This window comes from Miscanthus floridulus, chromosome 1, assembly GCF_019320115.1.
Source record: "Miscanthus floridulus cultivar M001 chromosome 1, ASM1932011v1, whole genome shotgun sequence".
NCBI classification, from domain to species: Eukaryota; Viridiplantae; Streptophyta; class Magnoliopsida; order Poales; family Poaceae; genus Miscanthus; species Miscanthus floridulus.
This window is the reverse complement of record NC_089580.1, coordinates 176,010,206-176,037,048: the sequence shown is the minus strand read 5'-3', so window position 1 is coordinate 176,037,048 and position 26,843 is coordinate 176,010,206. Positions and strand designations below refer to the sequence as shown.

The 26,843-nt window shown below is 47.5% G+C and overlaps 1 protein-coding gene across 4 annotated transcripts; it reads right to left on the bottom strand.

Moving 5' to 3' along the window:
• Window positions 1-1,376: 1,376 nt before the first annotated feature.
• Window positions 1,377-4,246, bottom strand: LOC136503216 (uncharacterized protein At1g01500-like). Of its 4 annotated transcripts, XR_010770750.1 has the most exons (5): window positions 4,011-4,246; window positions 2,668-3,471; window positions 2,279-2,558; window positions 1,891-2,130; window positions 1,377-1,715 (listed from the first exon to the last, which is right to left on the bottom strand). XR_010770750.1 is itself a non-coding variant. In XM_066498369.1 (4 exons), exons 2-3 carry the CDS (start codon window positions 3,352-3,354, stop codon window positions 2,298-2,300), a joined length of 948 nt encoding a protein of 315 aa, XP_066354466.1. In that variant the 5' UTR covers window positions 3,355-3,471; window positions 4,011-4,246; the 3' UTR covers window positions 1,382-1,715; window positions 2,279-2,297. The 4 variants fall into 4 exon arrangements, 3 of the variants coding, with proteins under 3 accessions (XP_066354466.1, XP_066354472.1, XP_066354462.1); XM_066498369.1 differs by lacking the exon at window positions 1,891-2,130 and having other exon boundaries at window positions 1,382-1,715; XM_066498375.1 differs by lacking the exon at window positions 1,377-1,715 and having other exon boundaries at window positions 1,732-2,130.
• Between the last annotated feature and the right edge of the window lie 22,597 nt (window positions 4,247-26,843).

The window sequence follows — 26,843 nt, the reverse complement described above, 5'->3', positions numbered from 1 at the left end:
ACCCAAGGGGTTGGGGTTACATATTTATAGGCTGCTAGCCAGCCAAGCATATGCCAAGATGCTAGTCTAAGATGCTAGTCTAAGATGCTAATATGCTGTCCTAGCTAAGATGCTGTCCTCTAGTCTAAGATGCTGTCCTCTAAGATGCTGTCCTCTAGTCTAAGATGCTATCCTAAAAACAGAAAAACAGCCACAAGGACCATGACCATGTGAGCATCATAGCCCCACAAAGACCAGCCACACATGAGACTTATCCATCACTCTAGATACCTGACGTTTCTGAATTCTTGACGTCTGTTTCTGATTAAATGACAAGGCAGAGAACCTGCCATTTCTTCCTGAATTTCTGCTTTGTCCCTGTCTTTGCTGGTGCTACCTTGGTAGTATTTCAGTGGGCTAGGAAGGGCCACAGAATGTCAAAACTATACAAGCTAGCTTTATTTGTTTTTTTTATTTGATTGATTGATGCTCCATTCCATTTCAATTATGTGATGGCTAGTTTGCTACACAACAGACGAACAGCTGAAGAAGGAGACATCAAGATTAGGGTCTCGCAGGGGTTGTTATTGTACTCAGCTCCCTGAAATGCCCATCAAATCTGGGAGCTGAGTACAAAGTCAAAAAAGAAGTGACATAGCTGTTCCAAATTCATGGTTATATTGTTCTAGTATTACAAATTATTTGTTCCAAGTATTCCATTTGTTAATGAAAATTGTTTTGCTAGCTGGAATTATTGTTCCACATGCCAAATGTAAACTATTTGTATAATTTTTTTTATAAACCTAATATTCAGGCTGTTCCGGTGCAAAATGGAGGACAGGAGAAAATGCTCTAGATGTAGAGAGAAAAAAAACAAAGTTGCACTAATACAAATTATTGTTCCACATATAGAAGCCGAAATATATGTTCATAGAATTTCAAAAACTACAATATTTGAAGTCGTTCCAATGACAAAGGACCAAATGTTAGTGTAGGGTAATAAAATACCAACAATTATGGTAGTAATTTTGGAAAAAAGTTTTAAAAAATAAATATAAATAAAAGCTAGATCAAAAAAAGAGTATGATGTGTTCCAAGTTCATGATTGTAGTGTTCTTGAGTTCAAAATATCCGTTCCTAAAAAATAATGTTGCACTTATATAAGCTTATTACAATGTTCTATTTGTACGAATTATTTGATCCCATATAAAAAAATGAAACTTAAGAGGATATGACACTTTAGCATGTAAAAATGTAGGGGTTGTTCAGCTACAGAAATAAGCGGTTGTTGCTGCCGTGCTGGCTACAACAACCGCTTATTCCTGTACCCGAACACCCCCGTACTCTAAGAAGGCAATAACTCATAAGAGCTTGATTTTTTTTAATTGGAACAATTTAGAGTGACCATGGAAACTGGCCCCTATACGAGAGTTTGAAATGAAATATCTTAGGAATGATGAGACCGTACGCCTCGTTGTCAACAGGTATATTGCCTACAATAAAAAGAATAGCATCGTTAATTCTAGGATGGTCTGTTAGCGCTTTCTTGACTTGGGCCAGTGCCCAACAGAGCTAATCGGCCAGGCCCAATTTTAGATAATGGACAGTTCACAAATGAGGCAGCCCAAAAAGTGAATAGAGATCGGCATCTTCTTCAACCTCCGTCCGTGGCTGCGGCTCGGACAAGGCTCCTTCAGTTCGTCACAGCCTCGCAGACGGCAGACCTCAGCACTCCCCTGTTAATTATAGACCAACAAGAAATAAGATAGGCTGATTGATGATTAGAATCTATTAGAAAATAAATAAGTTCATGATCAGTCCATTGACGACGGACTAATTTTTAGTTCAGTGATCCAAATGCTTGCATGTACATGATTTTGTAGAATGTTACTCTTTTAGATGATTTTAAACCTCAGAAAGTTATGGATTTTGGGACGAATAGAGTTCATTTCTCTCTTCTTGTGGGCCCCGCCGGCAGCTCCGTCAGAAGTCAGAAGACATGCCACACGTGATGTAATTCTCCTGAAACGCAGGCGCTTGCTGCCAGTGTGCGCCGCCTCGTTGTCGTCGGAAGAGGCAAGCACGGCAGCATCACCATGGCACTGTCACACATGCCGCCAACATATACACCAAACACCATACTCGTACCAACTGCACAAGGATATAGTACAATACTACGAGTACTAAATTAGGTGCATTCGGCACAGCGCACAACATCTCAGCATCTACATATCTTTCTTTCTTTTTTCTTTTGCATCAAAGGTAGGAAAGGTTTTGGAGCCACCGGATAAGCGCTCACGTTACACGTTGTGGTCGTTTCAGAGCAGGTTTGAGATGAGCCGTCGCTTGAGGGTCCTCGAGGTGGACTGGTACGAACGGACCAGCAGGCCGGCGCCGATGCCGACGCCGAGGCAGATGCCCAGGCTGATGCCGACGCCGACCCTCACGCCTGCTGTAAACCATGACAGCTCGCTGTACTCCTCGCCGTCGTCAACCCCGTCGGACCTCGTGTAGAGGCTGTCGTCGTCGTCGTCCGCGTCCGGGTCGGGCTTGTAGCACCTGTAATCCGATTCCGATTCCTGCACGCGACACGCAGCAGAGTTAAGACTTCAGAGTAAATCTTTTCTGAATTCAACGAAGGACGAAAAGAATTGAGCGCACTGTGATAACAAATCAGATTGTACGTACCTCTGGGTGATGCTTGGGAGGCGTTTCTTTCATGTCCTCCACCTGCTCGACGCACTCCGGGATCGGGTCCATGAACGCCTTCACCTGGCGCCGCCGCCTGAACCGCAGCTGCATGGCCCTGGTGAACACGACCGGCGTGCCCCGGAACACGCCTACGACGTACAACTCCACCACGGGCGGCTTCGTGTCGTCCCTCTCCCCGCCGCCGCCGCACCCGCACCTCAGGAACCCCGAGCCGCGCTGCGTCGCCACCTGGCACTTCATCACCCAGCTCCTGGTGGTGGCGCCCTTGCTGTCCACGTCGCAGTCGCACACCTCCAGGATCCCGACGACGATCCTCTCGTCCTTGCTCTGGACCTTGAACCGCACGCTGCCGGACACCCTGACGGTCGCCGTGCACACGAAGGTGGCTTCCTCCGATCTCTTGTCGGCGCGGTCTCGGCGGAGGGCGAAGGACACGCTGCTGCCCTTGCCGTTGCCGTTGCTGATGATGCCTGGCTGTCGGTCGGCGCCGCTCACGTCCAGGATGGTGTCGGGAGTGAGCGGGGTGTGGGTGAGGGTGAGAGTGCCCAGCATGGACTCGTCGACCTCGCACCTGCTCACCCTCAGGTAGAAGACTCGAAGTGCCAGGCTGGACGACGTCTCCGGCACGGCCATGGCAGCTTCTGGCTCCGGAATGTCACCCATGTTTCAGAGAACTATATTTTGGGGCTAAGTTGTTCGCTCACATGAGAGAAAGAGAATGGACCATATGCATGTTTCAACTCTGAACATTCAGGAATTGGGCATCACAGAGTACTCCATCTGTACAAGAAAAAAAAAAAAACAGTGCAGTAGTTAGATTGGCAGGGCATATTACAGTACAGGCAGTGAGTGATCAGCGAAGATGCAAGAGCTACTAGAACTGTAAGCTATTGACGCATCTCATGCAGTAACAATTCTGTTCCAACATAAACGGATAACGGATAGCATCTGCTGGGTGAAACTCTGGCTCTCTGAATTAATAATAGATTTCTTCAACCCTCCAAGAGAGAAGAGAGAATTCAACCTTTCCCTCAATTCTAGGATCGATGCCCCAATTCCTGATTACTACGTTCAGAAACTGATAGAATCATAGAATCTGTATTTTTCAATTGCATATTTGCATGGACGAACAGCTTCTGCAGGAAACAGAGATGGAGAAACGAATTTTCGATTGCGCGACTAAACTAGAACCGCGGCCGTAGCCGCAACTAATGATGAAATAAACCTTCATATTTTGCAAGAACATGATTGATAAGAAAAAGCGCAGTAGGGAAGAGAGAAGAGAGAGGGGACGAATCATGAATATTTGAATAGCTTACCAGATTGAGCTCCATGGTTGAGCGATGCCTCTCCTCCTTCGGTCCCTCTCCTCGTCCTCGTTCAGTTCTTCAGTCCTGGCAAAGGATTTCTCCTACGTATATCCTATTTATATACTACTCGTACTAGGGATTTTTTTTTTGGTGGAGGTGAGCTGGTGAGGCCCCGTAAATCCCTCAACTGACACCTCACACAATGCACGCCAGGGCCCAAAACCACCGCTCCATGCATGACAACATCAGACCCTCTAGCAACCTAGTACTAGTATATATAGGAAAAAATATTATATATACGTAAATAAATGCCCATGACCGCATGAGGAGAGGGAGCGCTTCCGCAGTTCCGTTTCCCCGCCTCGTAAAATAACAGAAATGCTATCCATAATAAAGCAGCGAATAAATTACCTACCGAAAGTGACCGCCACATTTTAATGTGGATTATTTCGCAATAATGTTATACTACTATATTGCGGGTGTTAATGGAAAATAAAGATATCCTGTGTATTTTCGAAAAAAAAAAGATATCATATATATTGTCGGGGCGAATTTATTAGTAGTAGCAGTAAGAGTATGGAATTCTGTACCGACATTTTAGATGTCTCAGAAGAGTGCCGTCAATATTCATCCACGTAGAAATAAGAAAAAAAAAGAAAAAGGAAACAAGTGAAACTGAGAGATGAATTTAGGTGGTTTGGAAGCAAAGGTATCCACTGCCGCCTGGTCCTGGTGATCAAGATCTCAAACTAGGTAATGGTAGCGCCACTAGTCCACATCAACCTTCTCCCACCACAAAGCATTAGTGACAAAAGTTATGCTCTCAGATGATTTTCCAGCACCTGTGGGCTAGAAGGTTCAACAAGTCGAAATAGATTAAAATCTGCTAGGACTAGGAACAGGTGGAAAATGTTTAGGATCGCAATTGGAAAACGGACTTGCTAGCGCCCGTACGTCCGATTCAGGCGCTAGCGTCTGGACAGTGCCCGCACATAGAGCCATTGAGCGCCTAGCACTAGCACGTCGGGCTCGCGAGCGAGTGCACCAGCAGTGGGCTCGCGCCGCCCCGGACATCTCCTGCGCCGCTACAGACGTCGCCCATGCCGCCCCGAACATCGCCCGCGCCATTAGCCGCTTCCCACGCGCATCACATATGCAACACACGATCTACTTTTGAAACATCCAGATGCAACAGTTGCAACATACAAAAGAAGACACATGAAACACTCTTGTCTGAACACTTACGAAACGACTGATTTTTTTAAACCATTGCAAACATATGCAACAAACAGATGAAACACTTGCAAACATACGCATGAAACACTTGAAAACACTTGAAACATATGTTTGCAACATGCATATATATGCAACATCCAGATCTAGTTTTACAACATCGAGATAAAACACTTGCAACATACGTTTGGAACAGATGAAACATTTAGAACATACACTTGAAACATGCGTGTATAGCCATTACAACATGTGCAACGTCCCGATCTACATTTGCCACATCGATATACAACATTTGCAACACACCTCTGAAATATCTAAAACATTTGAAATATACTCGTGCAACATATGGTTCTCACCCTTCTTCTTCCATACGACGCAACACAGAGCGGGGGAACGGCCGATTCCAACAAGCCAGCGACCGAGGATGGTGGTGCGGCCTGGCAACGGCCAGCTGTGCCTGCGCTTAGCCTAGGCCCGGCTAGCGACCCCCTCTCCTGGCTGCCTAGCCTGGGCGTGGTGGAGGACGGAGCATGGCTTGGCGTGGCAGGGGACGAAGGCAGGGATGGTGTGCGCCGTGGGGATGGCGGTGGCGGCACACTAGAGTGGGCCGTGGCGCGGCAGAGTGGGGCTGGTGGCCTCGTCATGTGGCACGGAGTGGGGAGAGGAGCGCGAAGCAGCGTGGGATGGGAGCGGATTTATGGCACTGCGGTCGTGTGGGCCATGTCGGTCGTGGACGTGCACGCTCGTCCTCAGCGCCTGCGCGTGGGCCTCCACGATCACACCGACCGCATCCCGCCAAGGTGAGGCTGAGCCGAGCCCACCTACCACGCCCTGTCTCTCTCTTTCTTCCTCTACTGCCGTCATCGAGCCACACCATCAAATTACCCAGCGAACGATCACCTCTATTCAATTCAGTGCAGCCACGGTTTCAACATAATGTCCTCTCACTACTCGACCCCACCCAGCTTTGAACCGTGCAAGGCCAAGCTCCAATTTGGAGTTTTTCCCGCTGCCGTGCCATTAAGGCCGCGCTCAGCCATGGTCGAGGGCAGCCCTCCTACCGCCCATTCCGAACCAATTTACCTACACCACTAGTATCGCCTTGACTCCCTCTTCATCCTGCACACCTTAGCCGAACCGCTACCGCCTCCCCGTCGTCGCTGACGTAACCATGTCACCGCAGTGTGCCGTCGTATGGCTCGGCCGCATGTGGCCAACCTTTCTCCATCACCCTCTTCTCCAACCGTCACCTTGGCTAGGTCCATGGTAGTCTACTGATGCTCACTCGCTAGCTGGTTAGGTCCTTAGGTGACCTAGGTCACCGGAGCAGTCACGTCACCATCGTGGATGGTTGCGCACCACCGCAGCTCGCTCTAGTGCTTCCCACCATCCTGCGTTGCTGCTCGGTGTAGGCGGTTGGACCATAGTTGAGTGTCGACCTAATTGACTAGCCAGTGCGGGTCTCTGGTGGCTAGCGTGGCCACCCCATGGCACTGCTCGTCGTGCCACCAGGCATGGGTTAGCCGAGGGTGCGTGTGGGGGAATTACAGGAAAGCTAGGGGGTTAAGTGAGAAGTCTTGTGAGAAGGGGAAATAGAGTTAGGACTTAGTTGTAATTCGGGAGAAGTGCGAGGCCTATTTTGCAAAATTGCCAATACGTACGGGACTTCCCCACCGTGGGCCGCCGCGCCAGCGAGCCACGCGGGAGATTTAGTTTTCTTTTTCATAAGGAATTAGCAATGGTTTTCTAATTTAATTTTTGAGCCGATCTTTGGTAAATAATATATAATCACGTGGGCGTCCAAAAATTGTAAAACAAATTTTGTTAGGTTCCTAAAATTGTGCTCTATATGTTGGTGTATTTAGTTCATGTTTGTGCATGTTGACATTAGGAGCTATTAAATCATTTGAGGATGCTTAATAATATTAAGTTAATTATTGTAGGAATTTTTGTGGTAAATGGATGATAGCTTTAGTCCTAAAATTTTTATAGTAGCTTCATTGTATTATTATATGCTCATTATAATTTTGTAGCTTTAGAATAGACTAAGCATTAGGGTAGTTAAATGCTCTTTGTTTCAATATACATTAAATCATCAATAGAAATAAAGATATATCCTTCATTTGTAAAGCTAGGTGTTTGTTAGTTGAACCCAACACTTTGATTTATAAAGATGATAGTTAGCTTAGTATCTTAGTCATTAGAGCTAGCTTAGTAGCTTAGTATGTGTATTCTTAGTTTAAGAGTTGTTGTTGCCTAAATGCTGAGTATTGCATCATCATCGCATGCATGTACATAACGAGTTGGCGGAGATTGTGACCACTGATGATCACGAGTTTGAGGAGATCATTGAGGAGTACGAGGAGGAGATTCTCATGCAGGAGGAGGTCTTGGAGCCAACACTAACTGACTCAGCTGACACCACGCCTACCCAAGGCAAGACCCGGTACATAACCTCTATTTTATAATTCACCATATATAAATGTGTTGTGCATTTGCGTTATAGGAATTTTATGAAAACCACATGCATAGATACACTTGTCCTAAGAGTCTTACTAGTGCAGGTTTGAGTAAATACTATGCTTAGGTCATCAGTAGCGTGAGTAACCTGCTGTTGCTCATAATAGGGGATTATTATTACCCTTATAATAAAATGATGAAAGAAAAAATAGAGACATGGCAGGGATATGGTATGGGTATTGGTGGGTGTAACAGGTTGTGTCCCGTGGCCAACAGGGCTTAGGTTGGTTACACTATTTTCCCTGTTCATGTCGATTAAGGATCATTCATTGCTATGGATGGTAGTCAGGTCATGGACTTATTATCCTGAGCACATACTTGCTTATGGGATTAGGAAGGCTTGTTACGCTCTTGTCGTAGGTTCCGGCTCTTTCCAGACTGACTGATTGGAGGTGGGGAAAGGAGAAGGTCTAAGCACCATACTAAGACCGGGTCCTAAGTGTGGGGGCTTGGAGTCCATATTTGGACAGGGACCTAGACCCCATGACAAGAGTGGAATAGGCTAGTCTTGTTTATACCTAGGGTACAAACAGGGCGTGTATTTTGGGGTACCCAGCAGGGATACATTAGTTCATGAATCGTCGTTTCTATGAGATGGTATGACTTGGCTATGGTCTAGCACCGTAGTAAGAACTGGAAGATGAATGATGGTGAAATGGTTCTGATTGATTAACCCTTGCTTGAAAGTAGAACAGGTGCTTACCTAGAATGGTTAGCTAATGAAGTAATCATGACTGCTAATTAAACTTGATCTTAAGGACGTACTTCAAGTAATGCTTTTCGCAAACAAAAAGAAAACATCAAACCCATATTGCCCATCATATCCTTGAGAGTCGGGAAACAATTTCCACTAGTCTGGTAAGTCTTGCGAGTACATTGTGTACTCAGGGTTTATTTTACCCCTGTTGCAGGTGCAACTTGAGGAGTAGCTCTTATGTGGAGGATTCTTCTGGTAGGCACAGATGGATCCTTGTATCGCTTCCGCTAGATGTTTATTTCCATTCTGTTGTTCAACTATCACACTCTGAACTCTGGTATTATAATAAATAATTTCCAAAAACTCTTGTTGTATGAAATGCACTAAGTATTGTAAACTCGTACTCATAATTGGATTCTGGACGGAACTGTCCGATGTAGCTAACTTTCAGAGTGCTTAGTGTCTAGTGGAAGATAAGCACCTCTAAAAAGCATGCTATTTTAGGTGGTTTTGCCACACCTTCTCACAATAGAAAAGGCCATTGTTCGCATCCAAAATAAATGAACCCAAACTATTCTGGTAAAATTGGCCTAGCTAATGGCACTTATCTTGTTGACCAAAAGCATAAATTTACTCTACTTGATCAGGCAAGTGAGAGTTTAGATTCACTTCGCTACATTGTTCGAGTGGTAGTACATAAATTCACTCGGCTTGATTGTCAGGGTATATATGTGTTTAAGAACATAGTTTTTGAAGCGTGCTATAAATATTCAAGAAACTATGCCATTGCCATTGGAATTCTTGCTAAAGCTGAAATGTGCCATTTTCTACGCCGGTAGATGACTTGGGGCCATTAATAGGCATATCAATGGGTATTTGTATATGCGTACGGTCTATTTTGCCCCCGCCGATGCCTCTTATCTGTTTCCGTCTCTCCTCTTCCCCCAACTACCATCTTCAATTCTTTTCCCATTCTAGATATTACACAGGCGCCAGCAAGCTCCCTTTGTTCTGGTGTCCTCCCTCCCCCTCGCTGTTGTCCCTTGTGTGGCCTTGCTAGCACCGTTCCTGCATCATTCCACCAGTGCACGATCGAGCACATCGCAGGCTTGGACCAAATCATTGGCTTGCCTTGAATCAATTGCCCTAAGTGCGACATCTAGGTGATAATAAGGTGCAAGAGTAAGAAAGATGAGGTGTTCTACAAGTGCCCAAACAACTTCCCAATATGTTAGTTTTAGGTCGTTTCACTGATTTCTTATGTTTATGTTTGGTTGAGCAACATATTTGGGATTCTCTGTTCAATAGAATGACATTACGTGTGGGTACTACTTGTCGGGGACCAATACTAGGGTATCCGAAGAGGAAGAGCTAATAACCATGAACATTGATTCATCCGAGCAGTTAAGAGCGCGGCTATAGCTCCAACCGACCCCTAGGTGCTCAAGCTCTGCCTCGCCCAGCCTCTGGGGGTGGGCTCTGCCTCACCCAACATCAAGGCCATGGGCTCCGCCTTGCCCAACATCGAGGCCATGGGCTCCGCCTCACTCGATGTCTGGGGGTGGGCTCCACCTCGCTCGACACCGAGGCCATGGGCTCCACCTCGCCTAACCTCTAAGGGCTGGCTCCACCTCGCCCAGCCTCTAGGGTGTGGTCTCTGCCTCACTCGACCCTTAGGTTTGTGCTTCGCCTTGCTCGACCTCTGAGGGCTGGCTCTACCTTGCCTAACCTCTAAGGGCGAGCTTCGCCTTGCCCGCCCTCTAAGGCCTGGCTCCACCTCGCTCGACACTGAGGCCATGGGCTCCGCCTCACCCAACCTCTGAAGGCCAGCTTCGCCTCGCCTGGCCTCTAGGTAAGGGACTCTACCTCGACCAACCCTAAGGCTAGGGGATCCGTCTCGCCTAATGAAGACCCATATCGTCACCAACCACTTCAGATCCAAGCGAATAGGCCTAGGTCAAAGCTCTAACACCAGGGAGGTGACCGGCACGCCCCGATATAACCTGTGGCTATGACGGGCCATACCTAGGGATTCACATCAGGAACAACATTAGGCATACCAGTGTTGTTCTGCCTAACCCTCATACGAGCACTGATAGGCGTGTCAATTCACCATGATGTCCTCTAGGACAGAGTGGGGTGCCACGATCAGGAGATGACGCCTACACATGGCGCCAATGATGGATAGGGCCATGACATGGAGCTATCCCTATTGACATCTACAAGGTCAACGGGACCCGCATGAATGAAAAGAAGGACCCAGCGATCCAGTAGGACCTTTTCTCCTTCTCCTTCTCCTCTTTTCCCTCCACTATAACTCATGCTTTCCCTTGGCCTATAAATAGGAAAGCAGGGCATCCGATATGGGGCACGCAACACATCGCATCGATTCAAACTAGAACCCATCGAACCCCGAACTGATCAGAACACATAAGCATACAGCCGAGAAGTGACCGAGCTCTCGGGACCCATTCGCTCCTCTCACTAGAGACTTAGGAACTATCCCTCTCTCGACCATTTGTAACCCCTACTATGAACTTTTAGTGCTAGTAACATGAGTAACAACATGAACTAGACGTAGGGACATTCTGCCAAAACCAGTATAAACCTCGTATTCTCTTAGCACACCATCCAAGCCAGACGCGTAATATTACAAATTTACTAGTTGGTGGCAACTCAAAACGTCGACAGTTGGTGTGGCAGAACCGCCTAATCTAATACCTCCCAAGAGTACTTATCCTCTATTAGACGCTAAGTACTCAAGGGAAGACACTAAATTACGTAGTTTCGTCGAGCACACCCCAAGGAAGAACCCAAAAATCCATATTTTCCATCAGAATCACAAACGAGAGAATAAAGCTTACAATATTCTTAAGTCTTTTCTTACATCACTTTCCATACAACATCAGAGTATAATATTTATTGATTATAACAGCGGAATATAAACATGTTATCAGAGTTATGAACAATTTAATTTAATAGCAGAATATAAATATGTGATCAGAGTTACAGCGGAAATAAATAACTATTCATGACATGATGAAGCATTGATATATAAACTATGACACCAAATTATAAAACTTCTATTTATAAAAACATTTAGTGAGAGTTATAAATAAAAACTATGATCGCAGCATAAAAGAATCCTCACTGAGCCCACCAGGAGGTTCCCGCACACAAGTGTCAGCTCTAGCATCCACCTATCACTTGCAACAGGGTAGAACAAACCCTGAGTACTCAATTGTACTCCATAAGACTTACCCGTTAGGAGAAAATAAAAGACTCCAAGGATATACAAGGCTATCTGGCTTGTGGGTTTATTGCATCTACGGGAGCATTACTAAACATGCATCCTTATATTCAATTTTATTAGTAGTCATCATTAGTTCATTAACTAACCATTCTATGTAAGCACCTATACTACTTTCAAGCAGGTGGTAAGCAATCAGAACCAGTTTTACACCTTTATATTTCAGTTCTTACTACGGTGCTAGACTGTAGACAAATCATACTGGATCACCCGACAATTCGCGAACTAATGTATCCTAGCTAGGTACCCTGAAACACATGCCCCGCTTATACCCCAGGCATAAATAGGACCAACCCACTACCCTCCTATCACGGGGTCCAGGTCCCCGTCCAAACTTGGACTCCAAGCCCTCGCTCTTGAGCCTCAGACTCAGTGTGGTGCTTAGACCTCCACCATCCCCGCCTCCAATCAGTCAGTCTGAAAAGAGCCGAAACCCATGACAAGAGAACAATGAGGCTTCCCGCACCCATACACAAGTATGTGTTCAGGATAATAAGTCTGTGACCTGACTACCATCTATTGCAACGGCAGGTCCTTAACCAACACAGGCGAAACAAGTGCAACCCAAGCCTCGCTCGAATGCCAAACCAAGTCCAAATCCAAAGTACCATTCCGCCCGGTCTCCAATTATCATTCATATATATTTTCCATGTGATAATAATATAATAGCAATAATAATATATTTCCTATCTCTCGTGAGTGACCGACAATCACTCGACTTCTACCGAAGTCCTGTAGCATAGCAATCTACGTGATCCTGTCATACTAGTAAAACTCATAGGATATATATATATATATATATATATATATATATATATATATATATATATATATATATATATATATATATATATATATATATATATGCAAGTGGGTTTCATTCAACTCCTTAAACTTAATGCACAAGCATAAATTAAAGTATAGAATAATAGGGGTTATGCATCGGGGCTTGCCTGGGTAAGATATAACCAAAATTAGCATTCCATCATGACGACTAGATCAATAAGGCACCATCTTTTCTGCTACTCTGGTCGACTCCAGATCCATCGTTGTTCCTATTATGACATTCGTGGATACACGTGGAAAACGTAATTAATCAATGGCAACCGCAACTCTTAAAATACGTTTACGCCTCTCACGCTAATGAGCTAGCTCTAGTGACTAACGTACTAGGCCACATATCCATGTTATCGAACAAGATGTTATTTCCCAATGAGTGTTTTAGTTATACAAACCCAAGTTGTTTCTTTATTCCATTCTATCAATTTAATATTTATTTAAAATATGCATCATTATCTATCTAGCAAAATAATTATTCTGGTGCTACAAAAATTATAGTGAGCAGCTAATAATATTATGAATTTACTGTAAAATTTTTAGAGTCGACACTATCACCATTTTCTCACAAAAATTCCCACAAGTTTACATTTTAACAATATTAAACATTTTAGAATCATTAGAGCAACCCTGAAACATTTTAAAACTAGATGAATCAATTACGCTAATAGATAAATCATGATTTTAGGAGCCTAACAAAATTGGGTTCACAATTTTTGGACTCCATAATTTTTGGACTCCTACATTGTGGGGGTATTAACCCCTATACCCTTACGGCTAGGCTTGGGCCGGCCCAGATCAGTGGGTCTGGTCCACCAAAAGACGACGCGTGGCCCAGTCAACCTGATCGGAGTCCCGCGCAAGGAGTCAAGGCGGATTTGGCGATCAAGCAAGATCCTGGTCAGTTAGAATAGAAATCCTTATCCGGCCACACATGGCAATTGTAACTGGCTAGGATTAGTTTCCAGATCTGTAATCCTGCCCCCGGACTATATAAGGCGGGCAGGGGACCCCTCTAAAAAATATCTCTCATTGACATACAGCAATACAAATCGGACGCGGGACGTAGGTATTACGCCTTCTTGGCGGCCGAACCTAGATAAAACCTCGTGTTTGTCTTGCGTCACCGTCTTGTTTGTGGCTTGCGCATCTGTCTGCCGACAATCTACTACCTTGGGTATACCCCTAGGTAGACTACCGACCATATTTCGTCAACAGTGGCACGCTAGGTAGGGGGGTGTGCGTACTGCTCTCCAAGCAAATAAGATGGTCATCATCTCTGGCTCCATGGCTATGCCAAACGGCATCACGTTCACTGTTGGCCAGATCACTTGGACCACCGGCTCCGATGACTTCATCGCCATGACCCTGGAGGAGGCGTGGATTTAGTCTGCGCTGACCATTGCTTCACCTACATCGGCTATGGCTCCGACCACGATGGATCTAGCTCCGACCATGGTACATCTGGCTCCGACCATGCCTACATCATCTTCAGCGACGCTGACAATTCGCCGTCCGTTTCCCTGTCACAAAGGGAAATAGATCGACAACACCGACCTGCTCGATTCCATCGATCGGGTCGGCACCAAACTCGCTGAAACCCTAGCTCTGGTAAGTATGATTCAAAGTCAACCTAATGAGCAGGTAACCGCTCCCCACAACAGATCTATCCGACCAGCCCAGACCAGTCGTCCTTCATGACTTGGTACAGATCTCGTGGTCATATCTACTCCTGAAGGGCGCTTCGCTCGTCGCTGGCCAGCCTCCACGATGGGTCTCCGGCTCTCCGAGTACGAAGCCTCGACGAAGAACCACTAGGTCTAGCCCTATGGCCTGCGAAACGCTGCCTCTAGTTATGCGCATAACCTACAACACCGCTTGGATCTATGTTCTATGCACCGACCTCGGCCGAAGCCACGCAACTTCGTCAACATAATCCGGACTGAAGATTATCAAGAAGGATCCATCCACACAGTCCAAGAGGGCGACTCTAGCTCCTCATCTAGCATCGCATCTAATGCATCTATCTACACCGAACTTCAGCATCACGAAGATGAAGGCGTCAAGTACGATCTGGATATCCTAGACCACGCCCCGGGGTACTCACAATTCCCGTCTTTCCTGCCAAGACGAGGGGATTTGATCCATGTTGTCAGCAATGATGAATCGCTAGCAGTTGGTGAAATAGAACAAGAAAGGACTACACGCGAAGCACGCAATATTGACCGGTTTAATCGCCGACAAATCGAAGCCGAAGCAGACCAGGAGACACGACGCATAAGGGTCCAGCAACGTGACCTCAACGATGCTTTCGACAGGGTGGAGGACAAGCAGGTCTTTAGGACTCCAAGCGCCAATGTAGCCGTCGCCATGGCGACAATGCAACGGCTACCCAACACCCTAGAAACCCAAGCAGTTCGTGATGAAATACAAGCCTATCTGACGGCTGCTATGGCCCAGACTGTAGAGATTGTAAATCAAGCCCGGGCTCTATCCGTCTCAGTCGAGTCAAGCCATAGCCGCTAGCACCCAAGTTGCTCACAGCCACTCAACCAACGTGGCTCGCATAACAACGACCCATCAGACAACCGTCAAGGTGGAAATGGTGGCCATGATGGTGGCCAGGATGAAAACCACCATTGGGACGACAACCACCGCAACGTCCGGGATGATAACCACCGAGACAACCGCGACAATCACCGCGATAACCACGGTCGCAGGGCTAATCCAGATGGCAATCGAGATCGCCACGATGGCAATAATGATCTCTGCCATTACCTCGGTGGACGTGACCTCCGTGCTCGTATCAACCAGAGAGCCGACGATCGAGCATCCCATGAAAGTTATCGCCGTATGGAATATGACACTGCCCACGGCCCGCCGGGTTTGAAGCAATTTACTCCACACCTTCACCAAGTCATATGGCCCAAGAATTTCAAGCTCGAGAAACTTCAGAAGTACGACGGCAAGGAAAACCCCAAATTATAGGTCATGCTCTATGAAACTACGTGCAGATCAGCCATGGTTGACGAGCACGTCATGTCTAACTATTTCCCAGTCGCTGTTGGCCATGCAGGTCACCAATGGCTGGTCGGCTTGTCGGTGAACTACTTTGACTCTTGGTAGGAGCTCAAGCAAACCTTCATCGACAACTTCATTGCAACTTGTGAGCAACCAGGAAACAAATATGATCTGCAATGGATTCGAGATTGGAAAGACGAGCCACTGCGCGAGTACGTCCGGCGTTTCTCGGAGATGCGCATCAAGGTCCCATCAATCTACGACAATGAGGTAATCGAGGCTTTCATCATTAGCCTCCGCTTCCACGGCGCCCTAAGGGACAAGCTCCTCCGCAAGAGACCTGAATCGGTCACAGTGCTCTTGGCCACCGCTAAGAAATATGCGGACACCGATGACGCTAAAAAGATAATTATTGAAGAAGCAGCAAGGGTTCCATGCTTCGACCACCCCCCACACCGCGACGACTACCGTGCCAACCGTGATCAAAACGACAATTTTGACCACCACAACCAACGCAACGACTCCCACGACTACCACGACCAACGTAATCAGCGGCGTAATAGCCATGACGATTATAGGAGCAAGTGTGCTCAGGAAGACGATGGTGAGGTCAACACTGTTAAAAAGGGTGGCGGACGTCATAACTATGAAGATGACTATGCCAAAGCATTGAAAGGGCCCTGCCAGCTCCATCCTAAGTCAAACCATACCATGGAGAATTGCCCCCGTTCTCAAGTCTATCTACACGCATCAGCAGGCTCCGGATACGTCCGACAAGCCTAATGATACAGGGGAACAGCGCAACGAGGATAACGACGACGACGATGCGGACCCTCATCACAAGTACGTCAAGCCAACCGATCGCATACACACCATCATCAGAGGCAAAGTGTCCATCGAGACCAAACAAGAACACAAGCTGCTCGCCCGCGCATGCTTGAACGTGGCCAACACTGACAACCTCCTCACCGATCCACGGGTCCCTCCGTGGTCTCACCGTGAAATCTCCTTCAGTAGAAAGGACCAATGGGCTGCAATACCTAAGCCAGGGCATTTTCCCCTGGTTCTCGATCCTTGTATCAACAAGGTTCAGTTCAATAGAGTACTGATCAATGGCGGTAGCTCCATCGATATACTATTTAAGAATAGTCTGCCTGCCCTGAAGATAGCACAGGCGGACCTCAAGCCATACGAGGCACAGTTCTGGGGTGTTCTCCTCAGATAGGGCTCTACACCTCTTGGACAGATCACGCTACCTGTGCAGTTTGGAACCCCGGACCACTTCCGCACTGACTACGTCAACTTCGTGGTCGCTGACTTCGACGGCACCTACCATGCTATTCTTGGTCGACCGTCGCTCACCAAGTTCATGGCCATACCTCATTACAAGTATCTGGTGCTCAAGATGCCTACCAAGAAAGGAGTTCTAACCCTTCGGGACAACGTGTACGTAGCCTATACCTGCGAAGACGATAGTTTCAAAATAGCAAAGGCTCATGACCTCTCTATTCGCATGGCCGAGACCATGCTCAACGCTAAGAAGACCTCGACCGACCACCTGGAGATCTCAGAGCTCAAGGCTCCACGCAAGAACATCAAGTCTAAGGAGCACAAGGTGATCCAGCTGGTCGATGGTGATCCCAGCAAAATGGCCCTTATCGGGGCCAACCTGGATCCCAAATAGGAAGACACGCTCGTCAGGTTCTTGAGGAGCAACGTGGATGTGTTCGCATGGAAACCTGCTGACATGCCCGGTGTACCTCAGAGCTTGATCGAGCACTCCTTGAATGTCAACAGCAAGGCCAAACCTATCAAGCAGAAGCTACAACGTTTCGCTCGCGACAAAAAGGAGGCGATTAGGGTAGAAGTTACATGGCTTTTGGCAGCCAGATTTATCAAAGAAGTGTATCATCCGGAGTGGTTAGCCAACCCGGTTCTTGTACGCAAAAAGAATAATGAATGGAGAATGTGCGTTGATTACACTGATCTCAACAAACACTGCTCTAAGGACCCCTTCGGCTTACCTTGCATAGACAAGGTTGTAGATTCAACCGCCAGTTGCGAGCTGCTCTCCTTTCTCGATTGCTACTCTGGTTATCACCAGATCGCTCTCAAAAAGGATGACCAGATCAAGACATCTTTTATCACGCCCTTCAGCACCTACTGCTACATGGCCATGTCGTTCGGGCTCAAGAACACCAGGGCTACCTACCAACACGCTATACAAGCTTGCCTCAAAGATGAGATAAAAGACGACCTCATCGAGGCTTATGTTGATGATATAGTTGTCAAAACCAAGAAAGCACATACCCTTGTTGACAACCTGGAACGCACCTTTGCAGCCCTTAACACATTCCAGTGGAAGTTAAACCCAAAGAAGTGCATCTTTGGTGTTCCTTCTGGCATATTACTCGGCAACGTCGTCAGTCACGGCGGCATATGCCCTAACCCGGAGAAAGTCAAAGCCGTCTTGGATATGAAGCTGCCCAAAAAGGTGAAGGATGTTTAGAAGCTTATCAGATGCATGGCCGCCCTCAGCCGTTTCATATCAAGATTAGGTGAAAAAGGATTATCGTTCTTTAAACTACTCAAAGCATCTGAAAAGTTTGAGTGGTCGGAGGAAGCAGACGCTGCCTTCACACAGCTGAAACAATACCTTACGTCACCCCTGGTCCTCACTGCTCCAAGAGAAGATGAAACACTCCTGCTTTACATTGCGGCTACTAATCGAGTGGTCTCCACGGCCATGGTGGTCGAGCGAGACGAGCCCAGCCATGTCTACAAGGTACAACGACCAATCTATTTCATTAGCGAGGTACTCAATGAGTCCAAGACCAGGTACCCATAGATTTAGAAGTTGATCTACGCCATACTGATAACATCCCAAAAGTTGAAACACTACTTCGACGGATATCATGTGGTGGTCATGACCGAGTACCCTCTGCGAGACATCATTAGCAACAAGGATGCGAACGGGCGCATCATCAAATGGGCAATGGAGCTATGCCCCTTTTCCTTGGAGTTTGCAAGCCGCACTACAATCAAGTCTCAGACACTCGTCGATTTCATCGTCGAGTGGATAGACTTAAGCATGTTTGTCTCTCCCAGATCAGATGAGTATTGGACAATGCACTTTGATGGCTCTCTCAACATCGACGGTGCAGGAGCAGGAGTCCTTTTCGTGTCACCATCCAAGGAGCAGCTCTAGTACGTCCTTAGGATTTATTTCCCAGCATCTAATAATGCCACCGAGTACGAAGCATGCCTACATGGTTTGCGCATTGTGGTTGAGCTTGGCGTTAAACGTCTCTATGTCTATGGAGACTCTGCTCTAGTCATCAACCAACTCAACAAGGACTAGGACACAACCAGTGAAAAGATGGATGCATACTGCAAATCGATTAGAAAGCTGGAAGGCAGGTTCTATGGCATCGAGTACATACACGTGGTCTGGGACAAGAATCAAGCAGCGGATGCACTGTCAAAGTTAGGATCATCCTGAGCAAAAATCCCACATGGCGTATTTGTCCAAGACCTGCTCATGCCTTTCATCGAAGAGGAAGATTCCACGGCAGATAAGCCTCCAGACCAGCAATTGGTGGCTACGGTTCTGGCGTCAAGCACCGCCGAGCCACCTTCGACCACTCATGAGCCCGACTGGAGAATACCTTTCATCAAGTACCTAACAGATGGCAGTGGTTACACTAATTGGACAGAAAACAAACGCCTGATGTGTCGTAGTAAGCAGTACCTACTCGTCGATGGCAAGCTATGGCGCAAGAACGCAAAGGAGGAAATCTTGATGAAGTGTATAACCTAGGAGGATGGCAAACATCTCCTGGACCAAATCCACTCTGGCTCTTGCGGCAACCACATGGCCTCAAGAACACTGGTCGATAAGGCTTTCTGAGCAGGGTTCTATTGGCCATCAGCAGTAGCCGACGCAGAGAAGCTAGTCCACCACTGTGAGGGTTGTTAGTTCTTCGCCAAGAGAATCCACATACTAGCACATGAGATCCAGACAATACCAGCTTCCTGGCCTTTTGCATGCTGGGGACTAGATATGATCGGGCCCTTCAAATCGGCTCCAGGGAAATTTACATGTGTCTTTGTGCTGATCGACAAATTTTCTAAGTGGATAGAATACATGCCTTTGGTACAGGCATCCTTGGAAAAGGCTATCATGTTCCTCGACCAGGTCATCCATCATTTCGGCATACCCAACAGCATCATCACTAATCTGGGTACTCAGTTCACCAGGAACGCTTTTTGGGACTTCTACGATGAAAGGAGCATAGTAGTAAAATACGTCTCGGTGGCGTACCCTAGAGCTAATGGACAAGTCGAGCGGGCAAATGGCATGATCTTGGACGCGTTGAAGAAGAGGATGTATAGAGAAAATGACAAAGCTCCTGGAAGATGGCTCAAAGAGTTACCAGCCATGGTCTAGGGCCTCAGAACTCAGCCCAGTCGTAACACCGGTGTCTCGCCATACTTTATGGTTTATGGCGCTGAGGCAGTCCTCCCTGTAGATATATCTTTCAAATCAGCACGGGTAGAGAACTTCGATGAAGGCAAGGCCAATGAAGTACGGGAGCTAGAAGTAAATAGCGCAGAAGAGAAGCGGCTCGATTCTTGTGTACGTACGATCAAATACCTTGCTGTTTTGCGCAGGTACTACAACAAGAACGTTAAAGAGCGGTTCTTTGTGGTCGGGGACCTGGTCCTAAAGTGAAAGACGAACCAAGCTAGTGTCTATAAACTCACAACCCTATGGGAGGGGCCCTTCATGATCAAGGAAGTCACACAACCAACGTCTTACAGGTTAGCTCACCTAGACGGTACGGACGTACCAAACTCATGGCACATCAACAAGCTTAGACATTTCTATGCTTAACTACTGAGATATGTACCGCTCTTGTACTTTTGATTTACTTCAATAAAGCTATTATGATTTCTCCGACCACTCTGATGTGTCACTTTGAATTTTATGGTTATTCTAACTTAGCCAGTAAAAGCCAACCACCACTCCTTCTACGGTTTTTGGAGCAGGCCCTGTCTCCAGTTTCTCCCAACATGTGCATGGGGTCCGCTCTCTACGTTACGGGTGATCGGTAGGTCCCTCTTGGTTTGACTTGTCCACGTCTACATGTGCACAGGTCACGCACCTCACACTCTGACCACATGATAAACTAGGGCCGCACAAACTTTTTGGGATGATGTGTTGAGCAAAATGGTACAACTAAACAGAATGTTAACATGTTCTTACTTAGTTACACCAACATAAGTTTCAAGCTTAAATATGTTTTATACAATGCAAACAAGCTTATAATGATATACAGTTATGTTATTACAATCTTGCCTAAAGAGGCCCAAGTTTACAATAACACAACTATGTCCTCCTTCTATAGCTCTAAGCCTATTACATTGGTTGGTTGGGGCGTGCGGCACCTACTGCTTGCTGCTTCTGATATCCTACTCAAGTCTTGGGGACTCTTATGCTAGTTGAGCTGAAGGGGATGGCCCCACCAATGCCTGGCTGGTCAAGACTACAGGCTTCGTCGGTTGGCTTGCAACTGATGGCGTCTCCAGCTGACTTGTCGATGGCGTACCCTGTATAGGTGCTATCCCACCTCCACATAGGTTAATGTCGCCAATTATCTTTGATGACAGGTCCAACTAGGCCATCCAAAGCTCCTTCGCCTTGTCTAGGTCTACCTCCTTCAGGTATCCAGCCTTTAGGTGCTTGAGATCGATCAGGGGGTAGTGGGCACGCACCATGCTTAGCACATGGGCACCTGTGTACTCACCTACCTCCTTCACAAACTCTTGGAACCATCCCCATACTTTTTTGCATCGCTCGACTAGTCCGAGCTGGGGCATCCTTGGCTCTTCCTCTATGAGCGCCGAGTCGATAAGGTCGAGGATGGGCAAAATGCCAGTTGCCACTTCCTGGCACCGGTTCTTCCATGTGTCCTGATCCTCGGTGGCCTCGAGGCATCGTGCTTTCCAGCCATCATGCTCTTTCATCACAGCTTCTAGATGTCTCTTGGCATTGACTTTTAAAATTGCAAACCGTACAAGACATCAAATGTAATGGCACGACAAGATAAGACGGGCAACAGAATGAGAAAGGTGGTCTGGAATACTTACTTTTCAGTTCCTCCTTCATTTTGGTGGTGTGGTCCTAGAGTTGAGACTAGTTGCATGCCAGTTTCTCATTGTCCTCCTTTAGGCGACCACACTCTGCGGTCACGCAGCTATTCTCCTCTTGGAGGCGGGTTACTTCAGCTTCTAAGCCTGCATTACAGCTGTTACTACCAACAATGCAACAACGCGAGTCATGCACTTGCTATGATAAAATGAAAACTTACTTATTTTTTCCTGCTCTTTGTTATTGAGCTGGCCGACTAGGTTCTGGTTTTGTGCCTCTTGCTCTGTCCTCTCCTGGTCGGTGGCTTCAAGTTGGTGGCGCAAGTGTTCCACCTCGGCCGCTAGTTCTCTGTTGTTGGCCGTGATTCCCTCAATCTGGTCAAAGCACCTCTTGCGGTACTTTGCGGTCTTCATTAAGTCCTGCATATAAACAAGCTAAGTCAGACAGTTTGACTACATAGCAGGGTCAAGTGGTCAAGCCAAACATACCTAGACTTCTGTCACCAGACGTTTTGCCGCTCGTTCAACTTTTAGGGTCTCTTCGACCTCCGAGATTTCCTCATGCATAATCCACTCGTCGTTCCACCAGCGCGACACATATACGTGTTGTCGCTTGTCTTGGGGATGGCCCAGGACCTCTTCTACTTCGTCCTATTTGGCCTCTTGTTCTGGGGGTGGCGTTGGTCAGGAGTTTGTAGTCTTAGCGACCACTATGGCCTTCCCACGAGCCAAAGCATCGGCAAGCGTGCTCTGTGCCACCTCCGGCTACTGCTCCTCGGCTTGGTCTGGTTCCCTTAGCACCAAGGTATCCACCTCAGCAGGGTTAGTGCTCAAAGCACTTGTACTTGGCTCGGCTCTCTTCTCGACCAGCTGCTCAGGAACTATCATCTGGCCACTCGTCTACTGAGGTTCCGGTAGAACTTCTTCTACAGGTTCCTCCACAGCCGACTGCTAAGCAGTTCTTTCTGCCAGTACTGGTGAAGCCATGCCACACCCGGCTAGCTGGTCGGGATTTTTGGTGGACACCGACCTAATATACTAGAGAAAAGTTCAGAAGACAATAGTATTCAATACAAATTACATCAAGGTTTCAGATACTTATAAGTTGGAAGCACGAAATGACGTGGCAAAGGAGCGTCTTTTCGACCGCGCCTGCTCCACGTGCTCGGCGGGTTCCATTGGGTCTTTTTCCACGACCAGTATTGGCGCTGGGGTTTGGTGCTCGACCCTTTCTCCGCTTGTCCTCTGTGATGCAGTGGTCAGTGATGCGATCCCTGCTGGCACAGAGGAGTCACCCTTCTCCGTCAACTCCATTTGTCTTCTCCTCTTTTAGGGGATGAGTTGGAAGATGTCCGCACCTCTGTTTCATCATCTAAAAGAGGGAAGATGGCCTGACAATGTTTGTTGGCCACCGGCCGCTTGCCAGCAGCCCTGGTCGTTGCCTCCTCCCCAACCTCGAGTGCCACCCAGTGGACATCTTCGGTCCTGGCACTGGTCTGGGCGGTTGGGCTGGCAACTTATGGCCAATCCACACCAGGGGGTAGAGACATGAACACTACTACTCAGTCACGACCATTACTCTAGGAAACATACAGGCAACAGCATAGTCAAATTTTGTTACAACATAACTCTACAGGTGCAAGGAAGTATCATTTACCTTTGGGGGAGGTCAGGCCAGCTTGAAGGCATGCTCGATGTTGCTTAACCTGACATAGTTGGGATCAGCTAAGTTGAATAGCTCCCCAATCCTGGCCTTGACTTTGATCTTGTCAAGCGCCTCTTTCCTGGTCCTCGTTGGATCTGTGCACCCCTGGTATTCGTACCCAGGATGTACCCTCTTCTAGTAGGGCTGGATCCTTTGGCTAATGAAGTTCCCGACCACGCTTGGACCATCTAGCTTTCCCCACGAGATCATCCCGAGCAGTTCTGCGATCTGCTCCAAGTGCTCGGGCTTCTCTGACCAGCTGTTCTTCTTCTCTGAAATCAACCCCATGTCGCACAGGGTGATCGTGTTTGGCTCTTCGTGGATATAGAACCACTTCTTGTACCATTCATCTAGTGAAGTGTTCCAGGGGCAGTGTAAGTACTAGGCCTTCATCCCGTCACACAGATTGAGGTATACGCCTCCGGCTATCTTTGAGCCGCCGCTCCCTTTCTTCCACAGGTAGAACATATGGCGAAAGAGGTTGAAGTGGGGCTGGAAGCCACCATAGGCTTCGCAAAGATGGATGAAGGTGGAGACAAGAAGAATCGAGTTGGGATGCAGATTGCAAATCCTAATCTCGCAATACAAGCAGAGCCCCTAAAGGAAAGGGTGCACTAGAACCCAAACCCCCACTTGAAGAAATCCTCGAAAACCATAATCTCACCTGGTTGTGGATCGGGGAAGCTTTCTCCTTCCGGCGCATGCCATCCCGCGAGTGCCTTGTTGTGGAGCACTCCCATGGTGACCAGGTCTTCGATGGTTTGCTCATTGCTCCTTGACTTCCACCACTCCTTCGCTATGACTCCACCTTTCTTCTAGGCGTCTCTCTTCGCCATTAATCTGCCCTTGCTAAAGGGGTGGATGCGGTGGAGGGGGGATTGGTGGTGGTTTTCGGGGGAATAGGGTTTCGCAAGAGGAAGAAGAAGGTTGCGGTGGTGAATGACAATGGGGATCAGTAAAAAATAACTTACCAGTTCTATATTATAAATAACCAAGAGCTCCGTCGTTTCGGCCGCCCGAGATTCTTGGGAGACGTGCGCACACGCCACTGACGGTTGTTTTCACAACCTCGAGATCTATGCCAATAAATGCGCCCCTTTGTTACTAGTGTACGCGCCTCTTCGTTGATAGTGTGAGAGGGCCCACATTGACGCACCTCCATACAGGTGCCAAGCGACAGTTTACCAGAAAGAGCAAGACGACAGAGTGATGTGGTATACCCATCTGCTTTTTTTACCAGACGTGTCAGATTGGACTTGACAGAGCAAGGAGATAATAAATACACCAAATAATAATAAAAGCGGTGTTCTTTTTTCGCTGCATGTTTTGTGCTCAATGAAGGACCAGACCATTGCCGTAATCGAGGACTGCCCAGACCACTGCCGTGCTCAGGGACTGCTACGACTACTATTGTGCTCAGGGACTATCCCGACCACTGCTCGAAGATCGCTTTCCTCGGCTACATGTGATTTGTACTCACATACAGTTGAGAGACATTTATTTAGACCTTGCTACAAGGCTCATACTTCGCCTTCCAGCAAGCTCGGGGACTACATCGGTACGATGCACCTGCCGGTGCATCTCTTATCGCCTGTACGACAATTGGGCTCTTAACTTAACTGGGAATTCTTTTTAGACCCTAGCACCACGTGCCTGCGTCACCTACTGCCAGGCTCGACGACTAAGTGGGCACACTTCACCTTGCGATGAATGTGTTTGCTTTTTGACCACTACACCTCTGATGATCAAGGATGCTATGCTTCAAGATTCACTTACATTTCTTTATAGAAATACAAGTGGGCACACTTCACAGGATGAAAATCTTTTTCTTTTTTCTTAAAAGCACCATACATTCTTCAGACAACCTACTTCTCCGATAACAATGGTGGTTAGAGACGTCAAGGACTCAAGCCTTACTTGTCGGAGAAGGTTAAAATGGTGTGTCACAGCATAATACATGATGCTCGGGGACTAGCTGTGGGGGTATTAACCCCTATACCCTTATGGCTAGGCTTGGGCTAGCCCAGATCAGTGGGTCCGGTCCACCAAAAGATGATGCGCGGCCCAGTCAACCTGATCGAAGTCCCACGCAAGGAGTCATGGCAGATTTGGTGATCAAGCAAGATCCTGGTCAGCTAGAATAGGAATCCTTATCCGGCCATACATGGCAATTGTAACTGGCTAGGATTAGTTTCCAGATCTATAACCCTGCCCCCTGGACTATATAAGGTGGGTAGGGGACCCCTCTAAAAAACATCTCTCATTGACATACAGCAATACAAATCGGACGCATGACGTAGGTATTACGCCTTCTTGGTGGCCGAACCTAGATAAAACCCCGTGTCTGTCTTGCGTCACCGTCTTGTTTGTGGCTTGCGCATCTGTCTGCCGATAATCTACTACCTTGGGTATACCCCTGGGTAGACTGCCGACCATATTTCGTCGACATGCATAATTTTACAAAATTGGCTAACAGCGAGGTCGGTGGTGCTCCGTGGCGGACATAGCCTCGCCAACATCCGAACGGCCACGGTAGAGGTTCAAGCTAGGTGAGCATGAATTATAGCCTAGATTGGGGACTCTAGTAGGGGTATTGAATTAGATTCTACCACTTGGAAACTCAACCCCACCCCTACTACTATGGTCATGGCGGTGATAGCGACCGGTAGCGAGGGAAACACCAAATTAGCGGTCGACAGCGCCCCGCCAGGGCTCAGGGTGGGTGGCACAACTAAGCCACTTTATGAAGGAGCTACAGGTGTGATGAATCGAGCTCCGGTGGACTGAGGTACATGAGCTATGAGTCTAGGCGCGCGATGAGTCCAAATGACACGACGACAGCAGCGGCACAGTGGTCGTGCAGGGCCGATGCATAAACAACGCGCGGGAAGTGCAGTGGCACCACGATTAGAGCATTAATTTGATGTGCCAATGGGGGCAGGTAGCGGCTCAATGAGTAGGTGGTTTGAGCGGTGGAAGAAGTGCCACGTCAACTAGGTGGTGGCCGTCGTGACGCTAGCCCGACCTTACGCGCGGCATAGCAGTTCAGCGTGGCAAGGCGAGGCAAGAGACACACCGCTGCTTTGGCCATCACGCGACAGCAGCACCTATGCTAGCCCATAGGGAGAGGCTACAGTCAGCCATGGGCCAAGCCCAGCGCCAGCGAAGCACATGTGCACGGTGACCGTGAACACAATTCGAAAGACGGAAAATGGTGTCGTGCACGCTATTTAAAGCATATCAAAAACCACTTAAAAGCTCGACTAAGGCTCAACCAACTACACAAACCTAAAGTCCACACCACCAGCTATCCAGTGAAGCAATCGTTGAGACTAAAGAGTGACTAGAGAGGGAGAGAGGAGGATG